The sequence below is a fragment of the Populus trichocarpa genome, chromosome 18, assembly GCF_000002775.5.
Source record: "Populus trichocarpa isolate Nisqually-1 chromosome 18, P.trichocarpa_v4.1, whole genome shotgun sequence".
NCBI lineage: Eukaryota > Viridiplantae > Streptophyta > Magnoliopsida > Malpighiales > Salicaceae > Populus > Populus trichocarpa.
In genome coordinates this window covers 13,475,616-13,496,519 of record NC_037302.2, presented here as the reverse complement: position 1 = coordinate 13,496,519, position 20,904 = coordinate 13,475,616, and the positions used below count along the sequence as shown (strand labels likewise).

Genomic DNA, 20,904 nt, shown 5'->3' with positions numbered 1-20,904 from the left:
TTCTTGCAATGCTTTCTTGCAACCCCTATACGTCTTAATTAGTTGTTTTTTTTTTTTTTTATTTTTTTATTAATTAAGAGGAATAGTCGAGTAGAATTCCGCTTACTGCTTTTAAAGCACTCAATCAAAATTATGTGAGTGGACTTGCAAAGAAGCTTAGGCTGTAAATTAGGGGGTTCACCTAGCTATTGCGATATTGAACTTAACCGTGAATATATCAGATGATAGTTTGGATGTACTTAAAAAAAAAAAAAATAATTAAAAGTTTAAGGATTAAATTTAATATAATCAGTAAATAATATAATATTTTTAATTTTTTTTATAGTTCTTGAGAAGTGTTTTTTATTTAAAATTAAAAAAAATACTTTTCTAAAAACTATACTAAATATTTTTTTATCGATTAATTTTTCTAATAACAAAAATAAAAATTTCGCTTTTCATCAACAAATATGGCTTTTATAGTCGAGGTGCGCGCAAGCTGGTCCGGACACCCACGTTAAACTTAAAAAAAAAAAATTGTCCGTTTCTTGGTACAATCGAAAACCTTACACTGGGGACGATCCCGTTTTATGTTTCCCCCCCTCATATATTGCAACAATGTATGGATTATATAAGTTTTATTGGTTCTCATGAATGGAGTTATTTTAATATATATAAAAAATGAAAAATTATAGTTCCAAGATGATTATTATATATTTAGTCTCTAAAAAGATTTAAGTATATTCGATTTATGATAGAAATCATGGAAATAATTAATATTTAAAGAAAACATAATTAATAACATGCTAGAATATTCCCAGTACTCAAATAATATATAGAAAATTAAGAAAATTCAAAAAGTAAACATGCCTTAAAATCCAAAACAATATATATCTGAAAATTAAGATTTTGACCTGAAATTATTACATTTAATATAATTAATAGAACCCACAGTACATAAACTCTTGCATAAACCCGCACCAGTAAACCTCTTAACCAGGACCACTCCTTTCTTTCTCTTAAAATTTCACCTTTGAATACATCTCCATCATTTATTTTTTTCGCAACTAATAAGAACCCTAGAGACTTATATATTAGCTACTCCCAACTTTTCCCACCACCATCCTCCATACTAAGCAAAAATCTCGAAATCCCTATCCTCACCAGTATTCATATATTTTTCAACGCCTTCTCGCGTTAGATAGCACAATTCCTTTATAAGAGAAAAAGCTTCATTTTCATTGCTTCCTTAATGACATGGCTTTTAAACTAGGACGGACTATGTGCACCGGATAAACCCTGATGGACTGGATGCCAACAAATATTGAAGAATTGCGGAGAGGAGTGTAACAACTCATTTTTGCCCATGTAAGACCATTTTTTGTATGTGAACTGCCGACTGTGGGCACTAAATAAGTCTTGATGAACTAGGCGTCAATATATAGCAAAGAATATCAGAGAGGAATATCACAACTTATTTGTGCCATTGTAAGGTCACTTTCTCTATGTAAATTGCCTAATATAGGCACTGGATAAGTCTTGATAGACTGGACGTCAGCATATATAGTAAATAATTTTAGAGAGGAGTATCACAACTCATTTCTGCCCCTGTAAGGTCACTTTCTTTATGTGAACTATCTAATATGGGCACTGGATAAGTCTTAATGGACTGGATGCTAGCATATAGTAAAGAATTTTAAAGAGGAGTATCACAACTCATTTTTGCCCCTATAAAATCACTTTCTCTATGTGAACTGCCTAATATGGGCACTGGATAAGTCTTAATAGACTGGACGTCAGCATATAGTAAATAATTTCGGAAAGGAGTATCACAACTCATTTCTGCCCCTATAAGGTCACTTTCTCTGTGTGAACTGCCTAATATAGGCACTGGATAAGTCTTGATGGACTGGACGCCAGCATATAGTAAATAATTTCGGAGAGGAGTATCACAACTCATTTCTGCCCCTGTAAGGTCACCTTCTCTATGTGAACTGTCTAATATGGGCACTGGATAGGTCTTGATGGACTGGACGCCAGCATGTAGTAAATAATTTCGGAGAGGAGTATCACAACTCATTTCTGCCCCTGTAAGGTCACCTTCTCTATGTGAACTGTCTAATATGGGCACTGGATAGGTCTTGATGGACTGGACGCCAGCATGTAGTAAATAATTTCGGAGAGGAGTATCACAACTCATTTCTGCCCCTGTAAGGTCACCTTCTCTATGTGAACTGTCTAATATGGGCACTGGATAGGTCTTGATGGACTGGACGCCAGCATGTAGTAAATAATTTCGGAGAGGAGTATCACAACTCATTTCTGCCCCTGTAAGGTCACCTTCTCTATGTGAACTGTCTAATATGGGCACTGGATAGGTCTTGATGGACTGGACGCCAGCATGTAGTAAATAATTTCGGAGAGGAGTATCACAACTCATTTCTGCCCCTGTAAGGTCACCTTCTCTATGTGAACTGTCTAATATGGGCACTGGATAGGTCTTGATGGACTGGACGCCAGCATGTAGTAAATAATTTCGGAGAGGAGTATCACAACTCATTTTTGCCCCTATAAAATCACTTTCTCTATGTGAACTGCCTAATATGGGCACTGGATAAGTCTTAATAGACTGGACGTCAGCATATAGTAAATAATTTCGGAAAGGAGTATCACAACTCATTTCTGCCCCTATAAGGTCACTTTCTCTGTGTGAACTGCCTAATATAGGCACTGGATAAGTCTTGATGGACTGGACGCCAGCATATAGTAAATAATTTCGGAGAGGAGTATCACAACTCATTTCTGCCCCTGTAAGGTCACCTTCTCTATGTGAACTGTCTAATATGGGCACTGGATAGGTCTTGATGGACTGGACGCCAGCATGTAGTAAATAATTTCGGAGAGGAGTATCACAACTCATTTCTGCCCCTGTAAGGTCACCTTCTCTATGTGAACTGTCTAATATGGGCACTGGATAGGTCTTGATGGACTGGACGCCAGCATGTAGTAAATAATTTCGGAGAGGAGTATCACAACTCATTTCTGCCCCTGTAAGGTCACCTTCTCTATGTGAACTGTCTAATATGGGCACTGGATAGGTCTTGATGGACTGGACGCCAGCATGTAGTAAATAATTTCGGAGAGGAGTATCACAACTCATTTCTGCCCCTGTAAGGTCACCTTCTCTATGTGAACTGTCTAATATGGGCACTGGATAGGTCTTGATGGACTGGACGCCAGCATGTAGTAAATAATTTCGGAGAGGAGTATCACAACTCATTTCTGCCCCTGTAAGGTCACCTTCTCTATGTGAACTGTCTAATATGGGCACTGGATAGGTCTTAATGGACTGGACGCCAGCATGTAGTAAATAATTTCGGAGAGGAGTATCACAACTCATTTCTGCCCCTGTAAGGTCACTTTCTCTATGTGAACTATTTAATATGGGCACTGGATAAGTCTTGATGGACTGGACGCTAGTATATAGTAAAGAATTTTGAAGAGGAGTATCACAACTCATTTTTGCCCCTATAAGATCACTTTCTCTATATGAACTGTCTAATGTGGGCACTGAATAAGTTTTATTGGACTGGACGCCAGTAGATATTAAAGAATTTTGAAAAGTAGCATTACAACTCATTTCAGCGCCACTTTCTCCATGTGAACTGCCTTTGACTATAGATGTGGATTTAAAGTAAACCTCAAGACTCGCATCTGCCCCTGTGAAGTTCCCTTCCATGGATTGGAGTGAAGGGATATTTGACCATAAGGAAGGATCGAAGGAAGATACCTTGAGGTAACTATTAGCCCTGGTGATCCCCATATTTCTCATTGGTTGGACTTGAGGTCCGTTGGATAAGTAATGAAGGCTAGGATTCGGGTTATTCATTGCTTCCTTAATGACATTGCTCTTAGATGTGGATGGGTTGTGGGCATTAACTCTGCTACGTCGGATTGGATGGCTAGTAGATGTTGAACCATGAGGTCGAGGAACAAGGCCACTTTCTGTATAACCACCATTGGATCTGGATGGAAAGGAGACCTTATAGCTCATTGTTGAATGGGAAACTGCAGAGTACTCACAAAGATTTTTTAAAGAAAATGATTTGCGGGAGGATTGAAGCTGGTCAATAAGATGTGGATGAAGGGCGACGATAATTATTCGTTGCTGCTTTGATGGTGGTGGTCTTAAGAAGCTGTAGATCAAACAGCCATATATAGGATGTGAATTCAAGAGGAGGGGTCGATGGTATCTCTCTGGTGTTCTGGATGTCGTCGTCAAGGCATATAATGCGGCGAAGATGTAAAACAGAGAGTTCCTGGAAATTCATGTGCAGATGTAAAATTTCTCGGAAACAGACATTGAAATAAAATAAAATTAAATCCTAATACGCGTACAGTGAAGCATTATAGTTGTCTTGTCAAACCTTATTACCTGATACCTTTGAAAGATAGATCCATCGCTCTTTACCATTTTTGTTTTCTAGCGGCATAATAATTTTTATATTTTAATTATAGCTAGAGATCCATCATATCCTCTTGTTATTTGCTCTGTAAAGATTTCCTTTCCGGAGAAGATATATTTTGAAGCTATTTTAGTTTTTTTTTTCTATTGTTATTTCCTAAAGATTTTATAATATTCAGTAAGTAATCAATGCTATTCTCTTAGTTAATTTTTGTGCATACTTTAAAGAAAAAAAATAGATAAAATTAGAAAAAAACTAAATAAAAATATTTTATCAATTTTAGTTAGTAATAAGTTTAATTTTCTATTTTTTTATATCTATTTTTTTAAAAAAATAAATTAAAAAAACTAATAAAATATGATTTAATAATAATTTTTTTTTATAGAAATTGTACAACATACACAAACGCATCCCAATTTTTCTAACGTGAAACTTGAAACGTCGAGATAAATACTTTCGAGATCTTTCGGGAGAATCTAAACAATAACATGAAAAGAAGCACAAGAAACCACCAAAACAACGACATCTAAAGAAGCATAAGAAACAAACAAAACAAGCTATTTTAGTTTGAGTTTGATTGATGACGAAGAAGACGATGATAATAAAATATGAAGGTGGGAAAGAAGATGGAGAATCCAGACTTTCAAGGGTGACCTTGATTTCTGGGTCAATTGCTACGATGATTGGCGGTGAAAATTAGTTGATTATACTACACCTTCACACCCTAACATATTCATTCAACAAGCTGAATTCATATCCAACAACTATGATGTAAATTTTATTGAATTTCTTTTGCTGAAGAGTTTTAAGTATGTTAGACCCATGATAGATATTATAGGTGTAAATATTTTTAAAAAATAGATAATAATATGGTAATAATCTAATTTCCAAAAATGTTAAAATTAAAAAGAAACCTAAAATTAAAACTAAACCTACCTTAACATCTATAACACACTAAAATTGTTTTGACTTGATATTATTATATTTGATAGAATCCATTTCTAAGCTTGCTTATTTCAACATCAACGGAAGGAAAAATTATATATATATATATATCCTTCCCCGATAACATCGCCCCAATTTCCATTCCAGTGGGCCCAAGTTCATTACATAGCATGGCAAACCGTAGTATTGCTATTGATTTTTGGAACATTGATTTAAATTCTTTAGTTGCTTTTATTATCTCTTTTTTTTTTCCAGTCGTTTTTTTTTTAAATTTTATTTTTAAGATATTATTTTTAAAAAATAACATAGATTCAATAATTAGTTAAATTCAAAATAACATAGATATGATAGTTTGACAAATTTAATATATTTGAGTTAAAAAATCAACTCAACCTAAGACAACAACATGAGCTTCACTAAATATAATACCCAACACACTTGAATTCAATAATCATATTTTATACTTTATATATAAAATAGTTGAAGTATAATGAATTTGAAAAAACCTAAATGATCAATAAAAAAAAATATGAGGATGAAATTAAGAAAAAAACATAAAAAATATCTTGAATATATTTAATATGAAATCAAATTGTTTTAATATGATTCAATTAATTTGACAAATCAAAAAATAATTAGGACCACAAATAAAAAAAATTAAAAGACAAAATTAACAATAAAATAAAATAAATAAATAACTTCAGTTTTTTTTTTCTTCTCTTGACGAAATGCCGGATTATTAAGGGAGTTTCTTTCTTTTAAAGTTGATCCACATCATCCGGACGTCGCTTGGTGTCCATTACCAAACTAGAGGACAGAATTATAATAATAATAAAAAAAGAATATATGGAAAAGGAAAAAAAAATACATGTATGCATGTCTTCAGAATTCTTCAATTGATTATTGTCTGCAAACATCCAAACATAACAAAATAATTAGCGTAATTAAATAGCTGATCAGAATCAAACCATATATATTCATTTTTTACGGTACAAATATCTCAAATTAGATTTGTGAAGTTACAAAGTTCCCCCACAAAAATACGTTTGATGAAACAACAATAAAAAAAGGGAAGAAAGAAAGAAAAAATTTGATGGATGAATCATTTGTGTAGAGATTCACGTGCTGACAGAATAAATAAAATGGTTTTTTTTTTTTTTGGTCTCAACGGAAGAGGATGACGAAGAAATTAAAAGGGGGTTTGTATACATCGCACTCAAAATGACAACGTTTTGGAACTGAGAATGTCAAAAGACCCCCAGATGTTTGGCTCGCTTCACACTTTGGGTCATTGGATTATTAAATTCTTCAAATTTGGTTAGAATTGGCTGTCAAATCACAAATCTTCTTCAATTAGGCTCTTGATTGAATTATTAATAATAATAATACCTGCCAGGCCATGTCAATTTAGCATTTCGGTTCTCGGTAGTCCTTTTAATTCCGTCAATTATAGCCAATTCTTTTCAATTACTACCCCCAAAATGCATCTCAAAATGAAAAATTTATTAGGTATATTATTTTATTAAATTCTTAAACTAATTATAAATGTAATTAAATATTATTTTACTTAATGCCGTTCAATTTTTATTATTTTTTCAAATAAGGTTATAGAAACAATTTTTTTAAAAATAATTAGAAAGTATACAGCCCATAATCATTGTTTTAAATTTTTTTTTGGATGTTTTGATGTTAGCGATAATTTTTACTATTATATAATTAAATAAAAATTAGTTTTTAAAAAATCATTAAATCTAGTTGGGTCTATGACTCAAGTTGTGGGTTGACAAGTTAATTCAAAATATTTTTAGTGGTTTCGAGATGTTATTATCTCAATATAAAAAAAAAAAATAGCGTCTTGAATTTTATTTCAAGTAAAACTAATTTTTAACTGATTATTTTTCATGTTTGTGGACTTGTCAAGTTAATCAGGTTATATCTAGTTAAATCCTGGATGATTTTATTTAAAACTCGAGTCAAATAAAAAATAAAATTTGAAGACCTTCAAGTCAATCCACTTGGAAGGGTTTAATGAGACTACCAAAAGTTTCCCATGTCAATGCGCTAGCATTGTATTATTCTTATTGTTTTAATACAATAATGCCTAAATTATCAAAATGTTGTTCTTTTTTTTTAAGAGTTGTTTTTGGAATGATGATGGAATTTTATCCAAGAAATAAACACTGTCGTGAAAGATTTTCTTAAAAAGAAAGAGAAATTAGCTCGATAATCAGATAGATAAAATGAGTTTTAGTTAGAATAATACCTTTTTTTATTCATAGTTTAAATTGTCCAGATTTGTTTTTGTATGTCTTCTAATGCGTTTTATTTTTATTAAATAAATGATATGGATATCCTTTTAAAAAAATATATATGATAACAAAACTAATCAAATCAAATTAAAAACATCTTCATCTTCCTCATCACCACGTACCAAATCACTTCGACCATCTCAATTAATTAATCTTGAATTGTATGGATTTAAAATAATACACTAATAGATTTGGACGAGCAAAATATCATTGATTAAGTGACAACAAGCAATGGGAACTTTATAATCAAAATTAAGCAAAAAAGCATCAGTTAATTTCAACACAAACGCATCCCAATATTTTCTTGGCTACAAAATCAAAGTGCACGTATAAAGATTTCATACATAAATTATTTTAAATAAATAAATAACAAAATCCCTATAACAAAAAAACTTAAATAGTAATCACAAATAACAATAAAAAAAATTAAAATTAGCAGATAAAAAAATTAAAAGATGATGAAATTAAAAAAAAATTTAATTTAATAAATAATTTCAAATAAAATAGATAGTTATTGAAAGAATAGACCAAATCTTACATATAAAAAATTCTAATTAAAAACATAATAAGAGAAAAAACTAACAATCAAAAGAATGAGGATTAAAGTTGATATAAAAATCAAATTCTAATGGACAAAATTCAAAAATATAAAAAATGATTCAGAACAAAAAATATATCAATCAAAAGATCGATGAATAAATTTGATATAATTAACCAATAATAAGATATCTTTTATTTTTTTACAACTTTTGAAAAGTGAATTTTGCTGAAAATAAAAAGAAAACACTTTCTTAAAAAAAAAGCCAAATTTTTCTTTTACTCAAAAGTTTTTTTTTATTGATCAACTTTTTTAATGATAAATAAATAAGGGAAAATTTGAAAAGTGGTTTCTAAAAAACCATTTTTCATGAAACAAACAGGGCCTAATGTTTGTTTGGTAGCGTGACCAACCTTATGCATGGAGAATCTGTTTAAAAGTGTGTTTGACTTTAAAAACACATCAAATTGATAGTTTTTTTTAAAAATATTTTCTTTCTTTACCACAGGAATCCAACGATTCTTTCACCTCTCTCAAACTAGGGACTGGAAAATAATGAAAATAAATTTTTAAACCAAGATTGAATTTTAAAAATTATAGTAACCAACAATATATTAATGGGAAAATAAGAGGATCAAAGTTAACTTTTCACTCTAATTTTGAGATAGCCATCTAGTTTCTCTATTTTTTTCCGCTTTGATTCCCTAACTTTAAATCTTGTCTTTTATTAACAAATTGGAAGTTATTGGCTTTCAATGTAGCCACAAAGGATTAAATCACCCTAAAATAAGTTATGTTACCAAAATGAAAAAACATTTCACCGTGACAGTGAAATGTAAGATCGAGGGGCTGCAATGCTTTCTTGCACAATAAAACCCCTATACCTCTTAGTTGTTTTTTTTATAAATATTAATTAAGAGGAATAGTCGAGTACAATTCCGCTTACTGCTTTTAAAACACTCAATCAAAATTATGTGAGTGGACTTGCAAAGAAGCTTAGGCTGTAATTTAGGGGCGTCAGCTTGTTCTTGATATTGAACGGTTAACCGTGAATATCACAGATGATAGTTTGCATCTACTTATATAATAATATGTAGTAATTAAAAATTTAAGGGTTAAATTTAATATAATTAATAAATAATATATAAATTTTAAATTTTTTATAATTTTTGAAAAGTATCTTCGGTCTAAAATAAAAGAAAAACACTTTTCTAAAAACCAAGCTAAATGTTTTTTTGACTGTAAAATGTGTTTTTATTGACTAACTTTTCTAATAACAAATAAATATAAAAAAAAAATTAATTTTTTTTTTAAAAAATCACTTTTCTAGTTTATATTTGAGGCCTGCATGCCAACATACAAGGGAACAAAATTGTCCATTACTTGGTACAATCGAAAATCTTACACTGGAGATAATCCCATTTTATGCCCCCAATATATGGCAACAATGCATGCATTATATAAGTTTTATTGGTTCTCATGAATGGAGTTATTTTAATATATATATAAAATGACAGTTCCAAGATGATTATTATTTAGTCTCTAAAAAGATTTAAGTATATTCTATTTATGATAGAAATCATGGAAATAATTAATATTTAAAGAAAACATAGGTAATAAGATGCTAAAATCCTAATACTCAAATAATATATCGAATATGTTAACATTAACAAAATTAAAAAATGAAACATGCCTTAACATCCAAGCAATATCTGAAAATTAAAATTTTGACCTGAAATTATTACATTTAATTAATAGAACCCACACACCACATATTATTCTTCCATAAACTCTTGCATAAACCCGCACTAGCTAAGCTGCGATGGGCAGGATGACTTGTAGATGTTGATTAATTATTACGACGAGTCATTCGTGCCCCTACAAGGTCACCTCCTTCTGTATAATCACCATTGGATGTGGATGGAATGGGATAATTGCCGACGTTAGCCAAGAAACTTATTTGTGCCCCTACAAGGTCATCTTTTGTATAACGTCGACCACCATTGGATGTGGATGGAATGGGATAATTGCCGGCGTTAGCCAAGAAACTTATTTGTGCCCCTACAAGGTCATCTTTTGTATAACGTCGACCACCATTGGATATGGATGGGTTGCGGGTATTATCTAAGCTACGTCGGAATGGATGACTAATATATGTTGAATCACCATGTCGAGGAACACGGACACTCAATTTTGCCCCTATCAGGTTATTTTTTCTATGTGATCTGTTTAATGTGGACATTGGATAAGTCTTGATGGACTGAACGCCACCATATAGTAAAGCATTTAAGAGAGGAGTATGACAATTTATTTCTGCCCCTATAAGATTACTTTCTGTATGTGGTCTGTGTTGGTGTAGTTTGTAAATGAATAAAGGAAAGATGTTTATCACACATTGGAAAGAAACACTCCCTCCTAATGTTTCTAAGTGTGGGTTTTTATTGTGTAGTAAATTAAGCCATGATAGACAAACTCTTTTATTTGGCTTCCTAATGTTATTATATGGATATTTATAATATCATTTGGAACTTGGAACTTAATATGAATAATCATACTATTTGATGAACAATCATATTATTTCATCAACAATCATATTGTTTGATGAACAACCATAATGTTTCATCAATAATCATATTGTTTCATCAATAGTCATATTGTTTGATGAACAGTTATATTGTTTCATCGTTATAGAATCAGTATCAATATAGATTTTATTTCTCTACCAGAAGAATCCAACGATTCTCTCTCCTCTCTCAAATAAAAGACTGGAAGATAATGAAAATGAACTTTTAGACTAAGATTGAATTTTAAAAAACTATAGTAACCAAAAATATATTAATGAGAAAGTAAGAGAATCAAAGTTAACTTTTCGCGTTAATTTTGAGAAAGCCATCTAGTTTCTCTTTTTTTTTTCACTTTGATTCCCTAACTTTGAATCTTGTCCTTTATTAACAAATAGGAAGTTATTGGCCTTCAATTTAGCCACAAAGGATTAAATCGCCCTAAAAAAAAGTTCTATTACCAAAATGAAAAATTATTTCACTGTGACAGTGAAATGTAAGGGGGCTGCAATGCTTTCTTGCACAATAAACCCCCTATACCTCTTAGTTGTTTTTATTTATTTATTAATTAAGAGGAATAGTCGAGTACAATTCCGCTTCCTGCTTTTAAACCACTCAGTCAAAATTATGCGAGTGGACTTGCAAAGAAGCTTTGAATGAAAAATTATATTTGATATAATTAATAAATAATATGATATTTTTAAATTTTTTTATAATTAAAAAAAAAAATTTCGTTCAAAATAAAATAAAAATACTAATAGCTAAAAAACATAATAAAATTTAGAAAGTGTTTTCTAAAAAATTATTTGCATAAAACAAACAGTCCTATAATTGACGACTCTCTTGGTGCCTATAGCAAGGCTTTCGATAGATTTGAGGCCTCCATGCCAAAATACAAGGGAACAAAATTATATAAGTTCTGCACTTGAGGGCCTAGCTGCTGTGGTCAATCGTGTGACTTGTTCCGCCCCCGTCCCGGGTTCGACCCTCTATGTGCACGCCTGTCACCCCCGCGGTGCCTTACCTGCTCCTGGGCTTGCAGGATGTCCAGTGGGCCGTGAGGAATAGTCGTGGTGCGCGTAAGCTGGCCCGGACACCCCACGTAAATCAAAAAAAAAAAAAAATTATATAAGTTCTATTGGTTATCATGAATGGAGTTATTTCAATATATATATAAAAAATAATGAAAAATGATAGTTCCAACTTCCAAGATGATTATTATTTAGTCTCTAAAAAGATTTAAGTATATTCGATTTATGATAGAAATCATGGAAATAATTAATATTTAAAGAAAACATAATTAATAACATGCTAAAATATTCCTAATATATACTCAAATAATATATCGAATACGTTAACATTAAGAAAATTCAAAAAATAAACATGCCTTAACATCCAAACAATATCTGAAAATTTAAGATTTTGACCTGAAATTATTACATTTAATATAATAAATAGAACCCACAGTACACCACATATTATGATCTTCCATAAACTCTTGCATAAACCCGCACCAGTAAACCTCTTAACCAGAACCACTGATCCTTTCTTTCTCTTAAAATTTCACTCTTGAATACATCTCCATCATTTATTTTTTTTCGCAACTATAAGAACCCTAGAGACTTATATATTAGCTACTCCCAAGTTGATTTCTGACCCTGGAAGCCCACCCTACTGTAGAAACTGGATGAGCATTGATGGGCTGGACGCCAACATATGTTGGATAATTGGGGCGAGCAGTATGATTGCTTATTTGTGCTCCTAAAAGGTCACGTTCTGAAAACTCATTTCTGATCCTGGAAGCCCACCCAACTGTTGGAACTGGATGAGTATTGATGGGCTGGACGCCAACATATGTTGGATAATTGGGGTGAGCAGTATGATTGCTTATTTGTGCTCCTATAAGATCATTTTCTGGGTATCCAGAAAGTGGATAAGCATTGCTGGAGTAATGGAAGGCAGCATACATTGAATTATTGTAAGGAGTCTGATAACTCAATTCTGCTCCTAAAAGGCCACTTTCTGGGTTAAGACTCGTATTTGCCCCCGTGTAGTTCCCTTGCATGGATTGTTGTGGAGGGATATTTGACCTGAAGGAAGGACCGAAAGAAGAGCACCCATGGATCCATGGGTAGTTGTAACCATTAACAAAGCTACGTGGGACTGGAACACCGCAACTCGCTCTTGCCCCTATCAGGTCACCTGTATAACCACCAATGGATCTTGGTGGAAGGCAGACGTTATTGCTCATCGTTGCCGCCCCCATAAGGCTCCCTCCTCTGGATATGCTTGAATTGCTCATTTTTGAATTGCTGCTTTGATGGTGTTGGTCTTAAGAAGCTATAGATCAAACAGCCATATATATATATAGGATGCGAATTCAAGAGGAGCTAGGCCGGGCAATGGTATCTCTCATGTATTAATTCTGGATATCATCAAGGCACGCAATAAAGAGAGGATTCCTGGAAATTCATTTGTAGATGTAAAATTTATCACAAAGAAATTGACATAAAATAAAATTAAATCTGTAAAACGCGTACCTGAACCATTATAGTTCTTTTGTCAAACCTCATGACATGATACCGTGTTTTCCTTTAAAAAAAGTGCAATTGGGTTGAGAAAATGCAATTACACAAATATATTTATTAAGACACGCAACAGATGAACATTTTTTTTAAGTTACTGTATAAGTTGGAAACGTGTAAATGGTACAGATTAACCTGCTATTGGTGAGCTCCCTCAAACTTTTTTGGAGAAAATAGTTTATTGATCCTACAAAGTCAAATCAAAATTTCTTGAATATAATAAAAAAATATAAGAGTCATTGATATTTGATGTTTTTATTAAATCTGTATAGCAGGCTAATCTTGAAAATTTATGATTCCACTTCTTTTCAAGTCCAGGTTTAGATTTAAAATGTGTAAGACTTGCCCTGACATGAACTAATCAATTTAGTTGATTCAAAAACACCGTGACCAACTAGTAAAAATAAAATCTAGAGATAATAATGTAAAAAAGTAATGAAATTGATATAAAAACTCTTTATAACCCAATTTTTGCCTAACCCGTATTTGAAATTAAGTTGTATAAAAGTTGCTTCGATATAATCCAATCAACTTAACCGATCTTAAAAAAACCGAGATGACTAATAAAAAAATATAAGAATGAAATTAAAAAAAAATAACATAGAAAAATATCTCCATCCTACTCTTTGCTTAATTATCAAATTAGAGGATAGAATTATAATAAAAAAATAAAAACATATAGAAAAGGAAAAAAAATACATGCATGTCTTCAGAATTCTTGGATTGATTAAACATCCAAACATAAAAAAATAATTAGCGTAATTAAATAGCTGATTACAATCAAACCATTTTCATCTTTTACGGTACAAATATCCCCCACAAACATACGTTTGATGAAACAACAATTAAACAAGGGAAGAAAGAAAAAGAAATTGATGGAGGATTCATTTGTAGAGAGATTCACGTGCTGACAGAATAAATAAAATGATATATAGCCCAGGACTGATCCTTGGTAGCTCACAAACAACCCTGAGATTAATCTACTCTAATCCCGATCACTATTGTAGAGGTGAAGATAAGATGATAGCTAGACGAGGCAGTACCAGGGAAACGACAGCGTTTGATGGACTGGAAGAGAAGACAACAAGTTTGCAGGCAGCTAGGTTTTTTTGTCTCAGCGGAGGAGGATGACGAATTAGAAGAAGGGGGTTTGTATACATCGCACTCAAAATGACAACGTTTAGGAACTGAGAATGTCAAAAGACCCCCTGATGTTTGGCTCGCTTCACACTTTGATCCTCCCAGGCTTTTAATTCATACAATCTTGGTCAACATTAAGCCAAATTGTCAAATGTTTCTCAATTGGAGAGGTGAAGATAAGATGATAGCTAGACGAGGCAGTACCAGGGAAACGACAGGGTTTGATGGACTGGAAGAGAAGACAAGTAGTTTGTAGGCAGCTAGGTTTTTTTTTTTTTTTTTGTCTCAACGGAAGAGGATGACGAAGAAGAAGGGGGTCTGTATACATCGCGCTCAAAATGACAACGCTTTGGAACTGAGAATGTCAAAAGACCCCCAGATGTTTGGCTCGCTTCACAATTTGATCCTCCCAGGCTTTTAATTCATACAATCTTGAAAATGGAGATGAGAGAGAGAAGACAACAATAGTACGTAAATTTCTCTCTTGTCACTCTCTCTCTCTAAAATTGCAGCCTTCTCTTTCACCAACAAATCCTCAATTCAAATCCAGCAGCCTCTCTATAGCCACGCTAGCACTGACCTCCATTGAATCGACACCACTTAACCATCTCCTCTTCCATAAACCCGATAACACCTATAAACCAAACCCTTACCCACGCATCCCTTTATCTCCTGTTGACCTTTCTTTTCGCGCCTCTACATAACTTACCATCACCAACCTCTCCATCACCATCACCCTCTTTTCCAGCATCATAGCATCGAACTAACCTCCACCTAAAACTAACAAAACAAAAACCCTAACCAAACCAGCACCATCACCATCACCATCACTTCACAAAAACAACATAACCCACTGTAATCTCCCTCGCCAAAAAATAGTAGCAGCTTGAGAAATGGTAGAGCTATGTTAATTAGTACAGTTTTGAGAGAGAGAGGCGAAGAGGGATTTTGGTTAAAGAGAGAGCATCACACCATTAAAATAGCCTACACCTCAAACCAATACAACACAGACCTGCAAACCCCAACCACACCAGCATCATCATTGCACAAAATCAACAACACGACCCGCTGCCTTCTCTCTAGCATAAATAACAGTAACACAGAAGCTAATGGTGCTATGTTAATTAGTACTATTTTGAGAGATTTAATGAAATATATTTTAGTTAAAGAGGGAAAAGAAGGACCTGGATTATTGATATACATGAGCATTTTCATATTTTTATGGTGATTTAAAACTGATATTAAAGTGTAATTTTTTCAAAATATAGAAAGTAAATATTATTAGGCTCAAAACATAAAAGATTTGAATTAAGTTTCTCTAACAAAACCAATGCATACAATATTGAAAAACAAGGGGAAACCTACACATCAAGTTTGTATAAATATAATTTATACCGAGTGAGAATTGTCTAAATATGATTTAGTTCACGAACTATCAGCCGCCCTTCAGAGTCAGTTTCTGGATCATAGGGTTGATCGTGAAGAATGGTTTCTTCTCTACATATAAAATTTGATGTGTAATAATGAATAGTGCGCGAAGTGTTCTAACATCTCAAGACTAGAAAATAACCTGAGGTGCATGCCTAGCCCTTAAAACATGATCGACAACATGTTTTGGCTTAGTGAGGGTACGTGAGGCCATTTTGGCTTGACTAGAACGACTAGGTTTTTTTTTTTTAATGATGCACTATCATTTACTATGATTTCTTAAAGAAGATGACTTAAGGTAACTATTAGCATTAAAATAAAAAAAAAACATTGTTATTGATAATTTGATAAAATTAATTATATTTAACTTGTATTCATATAATCACACCTAAAAATAAACATAATAAAATTATCTTCTTTGATTAAAAAGTAATAATAAAATGTTGCCTTCATTATTATTTCCTTAACACATTTAAATTCAAATAATCAATAATATTTACTTTATAGTCATTTCTTTAACATCGTTCTGAATGACTGGACCTTCCGTAGGAAGAAAGGCGAAGAATCAGCTGGGTTTCTCATTGCTTCCTTATTGACGTTGCTTTTACATGCGGATGGATTGTGGGCATGCACTAGCTAAGCTGCGATGGACAGAATGGCTTGCAGATGTTGAATATTTATGAAGAGGATTACGAGAACTCATTTTTGCCCCCACTAGGTCTCTTTCTGTATAACGACCATTGGATGTGGATAGAAAGGAGAGCTTAGAGCTCAAATTGATCAAATCGTGGGCGTTAGCTAAGCAACTCATCTCTGCCCCTACGAGGCCTCTTTCTGTATAACGACCATTGGATGTAGATGGAAAGGAGAGCTTAGAGCTCAAATCGCTCAAATCGTGGGCGTTAGCTAAGCAACTCATCTCTGCCCCTACGAGGTCTCTTTCTGTATAACGACCATTGGATGTGGATGGAGAGGAGAGCTTATAGCTCATATTGCTCAAATCGTGGGCGTTAGCCAAGCTACTCATTTTTGCCCCTACGAGTTCTCTTTCTGTATAACCACTATTGGATGTGGATGGAGAGGAGAGCTTATAGCTCATATCGCTCATCTTTTCTCTGATAAGGCTCCCTATTACGGATTGGATTGAAGAGGTATCGGACAAAAAAGAAGCGTCGTCATAATTGCTCAGTGTTGAATTGGAAACTGCATGCAGACTCAGTACGATTTTTGAAAAGATACTGATTTGCGGGAGGACTGGAGGTAAATTAGATGTGGATGAAGGGCGGCGGTGATAATTATTCGTTGCTGCTTTGATGGTGGTGGCCTTAAGAAGCTATAGATCAAAGAGCCATATATAGGACGTGAAATAGGAGGGTCGATAGTATCTCTCTGGTGTTCTGGATGTCGTGAAGGCATATAATTCAGCAAATAATTTATCGTCAACAAGCAAAACAGAAAGTTCCCAGAAATTCACGTGAAGATGTATACGAACACACAAATTTATCAATAAAAAAAGAAATCGATAATGCGCGTAGGGTGGACTCGATACCTTTTGCTCTAAAAAGGTAGCGCAAATGGTATGAGAGCATGCAGTTATACATAATATAGAAAGATAGAAAGAAGTGATTCAGTGGATGATAATTAAAAAATTTAAAAATAAAATTATGGACGTCCGTATGAATGGGACATGGTTCTGCTGTTCATCCAAAATACTTTGTTTTTAAAACTGCAGCTTACGCATTGTTTACAACCCAGATTTCAGCGATTAAAGGATTACTGAAAATTAAATCGGTCATAGGTGTTTTACACTTGAAATCTACTTTTAATTATTTTTTACTCAAAACAACTAAAAAATTTAATTAAACCTGTTTATGTCCTTAAACAACTCAAAACATGGTCCAAAAAAACAAAAAAATCAATGTGAAATCAAACAACTTCTTTATATCAAATCTATTTTTTTATATAAATTCAAGAAAGGAAAACATACTAATAAAAATCATCACATCTAATAAAACCCGTTGACACTAACATTAATCGTTTTGATGGTTAGAATCAGTGTTGATAATAATTTTTTTCTTTACCACTAGAATCCAATTACTCCTTTTCTCTCTCAAATTAAAAACTAAAAAATAATTAAAATAAACTTTTAGATTAATCTTAAATTTTAAAATAACTCCAGTAACTATAAATATATTGACGGTACAGTAAGAGGATCAGAGTTTTTTTTTTTTTGTGCTAATTTTGAGAAAGCCATCTAGTTTCTCTATTTTTTTTCAGTTTGATTCCCTAACTTTGAATCTTGTTCTTTATTAACAAATAGAAAGTTATTGGCCTTCAATTTAGCCACAAAGGATTAAATCGCCCTAAAAGAAGCTCTGTTGCCGAAATGAAAAATTATTTCACCGTGACAGTGAAATATATTGATGCTTTCTTGCACAATAAAACCCCTATACCTCTAATTAGTTATTTTTTATTAATAATTAATTAAGAGGAATACTCGAGTACAATTCCGCTTACTGCTTTTAAACCACCCAGTCAAAATTATGCGAGTGGACTTGCAAAGAAGCTTATGCTGTAATTTAGGGGGTTCAGCTAGCTCTTGATATTGGACTTAACCGTGAATACCACACACATGATAGCTTGCATCTGCTTAAAATATAAAATATATAGTAATTAAAAATGTTTTTTCTGGAATTTTTTTCGACTTAAAAATATATTAATTATTTTTTAATAACAAATAAATAGAAAAATTTGTAAAGTAATTTTAAAAAACAAACAGCTCCTTAGAATTGATGACTCTCTTGGTGCGTATAGCAAGGCTTTTGATAGATTTGAGGCCTGCATGCCAAAATACAAGGGAACAAATTAAATTGTCCATTACTTGGTAAAATCGAAAGTCTTACACTGGGAATAACACACACACATTGCAACAATGCATGCTAAATTAAAATAAAAAAATGACAGTTCCAAGATGATTTTTATTTAGTCTCTAGAAAGATTTAAGTATATTCGATTTATGATATATAGAAATCATGGAAATAATTAATATTTAAAGAAAACATAATTAGTAACATGCTAAAATATTCCTAATATATGCTCAAATAATATATAGAATACGTTAACATTAAGAAAATTCAAAAAGTAAACATGCCTTAACATCCAAACAATATCTGAAAATTTAAGATTTTAACCTGAAATTATTACATTTAATTAATAGAACCCACAGTACATCACATATTATGATCTTCTATAAACTCTTGCATAAACCCGCACCAGTAAACCTCTTAACCAGAACCACTGATCCTTTCTTTCTCTTAAAATTTCACTCTTGAATACATCTCCATCATTTATTTTTTTCGCAACTATAAGAACCCTAGAGACTTATATATTAGCTACTCCCAAGTTTTCCCACCATCATCCTCCATACTAAGCAAAAATCTCAAAATCACTGTATATCCTCACCAGTATTCGTATATTTTTCAACGCCTTCTCGCGTTAGATCGCACAGTTCCTTTATAAAAAAAAAAGCTTCATTTTCATTGCTTCCTTAATGACATGGCTTTTAAACTAGGACGGAGCCTTGATGGACTGGACGCCAGCAAATATTGAAGAATGGCGGAGAGGAGTGTGACAACTCATTTTTGCCCCTGTAAGGCCCTTTTTAGTATGTGAACTGCCTACTATGGGCGCTAAATAAGCTGTGATGGACTGGACGCGAGCAAATATGGAAGGATTGCGGAAAGAAGTGTGCCAACTCTTTTGTGCCCTTTTAAGGCCATTTTTTGTGTGTGAACTGCCTACTGTGGGCACTGGATAAGCCTTGATGGATTGAACGTCAACATATGTTGAAGAATTGTGACAACTCATATTTGTCCCTATAAGGTCACTTTCTGTCTTGGTGGACTGGACGTCAGCATGTATTGAACAATTGTGATGACAACTCATTGTTGCTCCTATAAGGTCAGTTTCTGCATCTGAACTGCCTTCTGTGGGTATTGGATAAGCCTTGATGGACTGGACGTCAGCATGTGTTGAAAAATTGTGACAACTTATTTTTGCCCCTATAAGGTCAGTTTCTGCATCTAAACTGCCTACTGTGGGCATTGGATAAGCCTTGGTGGACTGGACGTAATTTTGACAACTCATTTCTGCCCCTACAAGGTCATCTGAACTGCCTTCTGTGGGCATTGGATAAGTCTTGATGGACTGGACGGAATTGCGACAACTCGTTTGTGCCCCTGTAAAGCAACTTTCTGTATGAGAACTGCCTGTAGATGTTGATGGAGAGCAAACCTTATGTCTCATATTTGCCACCGTGGAGTTCCGGCCTTCCATGGATTGGTGGCTTATTTTTCCTTCGGAAACAGAAGCCTTATTTCTCATTGGTTGGACTTGAGATCTGTTGGATAAGTAATCATGAAGGCTAGGATTCAGGTTATTCATTGCTTCCTTAATGACTTTGTTCTTAGATCTGGATGGAAAGGAGACCTTATTGCTCATCTTTGCCCCCATAAGGTTCCCTTCTCTGGATTTGACTGAATTCCTCATTGTTGAATTTGAAACTGCAGACTCACAATGATTTTTTAAAGAAAATGATTTGCGGGAGGATTGAAGCTGGTAAATTAGATGTGGATGAAGGGCGGTGATAATTATTCGTTGCTGCTTTGATGGTGGTAGTCTTAAGAAGCTATCGATCAAACAGCCATATATAGGAGTGAATTCAAGAGGAGGGGTCGATGGTATCTCTCTGGTGTTCTGGATGTCGTGAAGGCACGCAACTCAGCAAATAATTTATCATCAACAAGCTAAACAGAGAGTTCCTAGAAATTCACGTGAAGATGTATACGAACACACAAATTTATATAGAAAAAAAAAGTATAATGCGCGTAGGGTGGACTCGATACCTTGTGCTCTAAAAAGATAGCGCAAATGGTTTGAGAGCATGCAGTTATA

The 20,904-nt window shown here is 33.2% G+C and overlaps 2 protein-coding genes and 1 long non-coding RNA gene across 4 annotated transcripts; all 3 read right to left on the bottom strand.

Moving 5' to 3' along the window:
* Positions 1-964: 964 nt before the first annotated feature.
* Positions 965-13,358, bottom strand: LOC18111069 (uncharacterized). 2 transcript variants are annotated; one of them, XR_008058002.1, is made up of 2 exons: positions 12,366-13,299; positions 965-1,010 (listed from the first exon to the last, which is right to left on the bottom strand). XR_008058002.1 is itself a non-coding variant. In XM_006389358.3 (2 exons), exon 2 carries the CDS (start codon positions 13,098-13,100, stop codon positions 12,429-12,431), a length of 672 nt encoding a protein of 223 aa, XP_006389420.1. In that variant the 5' UTR covers positions 13,101-13,260; positions 13,339-13,358; the 3' UTR covers positions 12,146-12,428. The 2 variants fall into 2 exon arrangements, 1 of the variants encoding a protein (XP_006389420.1); XM_006389358.3 differs by lacking the exon at positions 965-1,010 and adding an exon at positions 13,339-13,358 and having other exon boundaries at positions 12,146-13,260.
* Positions 1,005-4,222, bottom strand: LOC127904694 (uncharacterized). Its single transcript, XM_052448903.1, has 2 exons — positions 3,400-4,222; positions 1,005-2,919 (listed from the first exon to the last, which is right to left on the bottom strand). The coding sequence occupies exons 1-2, from the start codon at positions 4,031-4,033 to the stop codon at positions 1,676-1,678; spliced, it is 1,878 nt and encodes a 625-aa protein (XP_052304863.1). The 5' UTR covers positions 4,034-4,222; the 3' UTR covers positions 1,005-1,675.
* Positions 12,146-19,685, bottom strand: LOC127904695 (uncharacterized). Its single transcript, XR_008058003.1, has 2 exons — positions 19,143-19,685; positions 12,146-12,225 (listed from the first exon to the last, which is right to left on the bottom strand). It is a non-coding gene; the product is annotated as an uncharacterized LOC127904695 (long non-coding RNA).
* Positions 19,686-20,904: the final 1,219 nt, after the last annotated feature.

Excerpts from the sequence above, each read along its gene's own strand:
- LOC127904694 (XM_052448903.1), bottom strand. The coding sequence starts at position 4,033 with ATGAGCTATAAGGTCTCCTTTCCATCCAGATCCAATGGTGGTTATACA. Across the intron at positions 2,920-3,399 it reads AAATAGTTCACATAGAGAAA|GTGACCTTACAGGGGCAGAA; the intron begins GTGACCTTACAG and ends CACATAGAGAAG.
- LOC18111069 (XM_006389358.3), bottom strand. The coding sequence starts at position 13,100 with ATGAGCAATTCAAGCATATCCAGAGGAGGGAGCCTTATGGGGGCGGCA.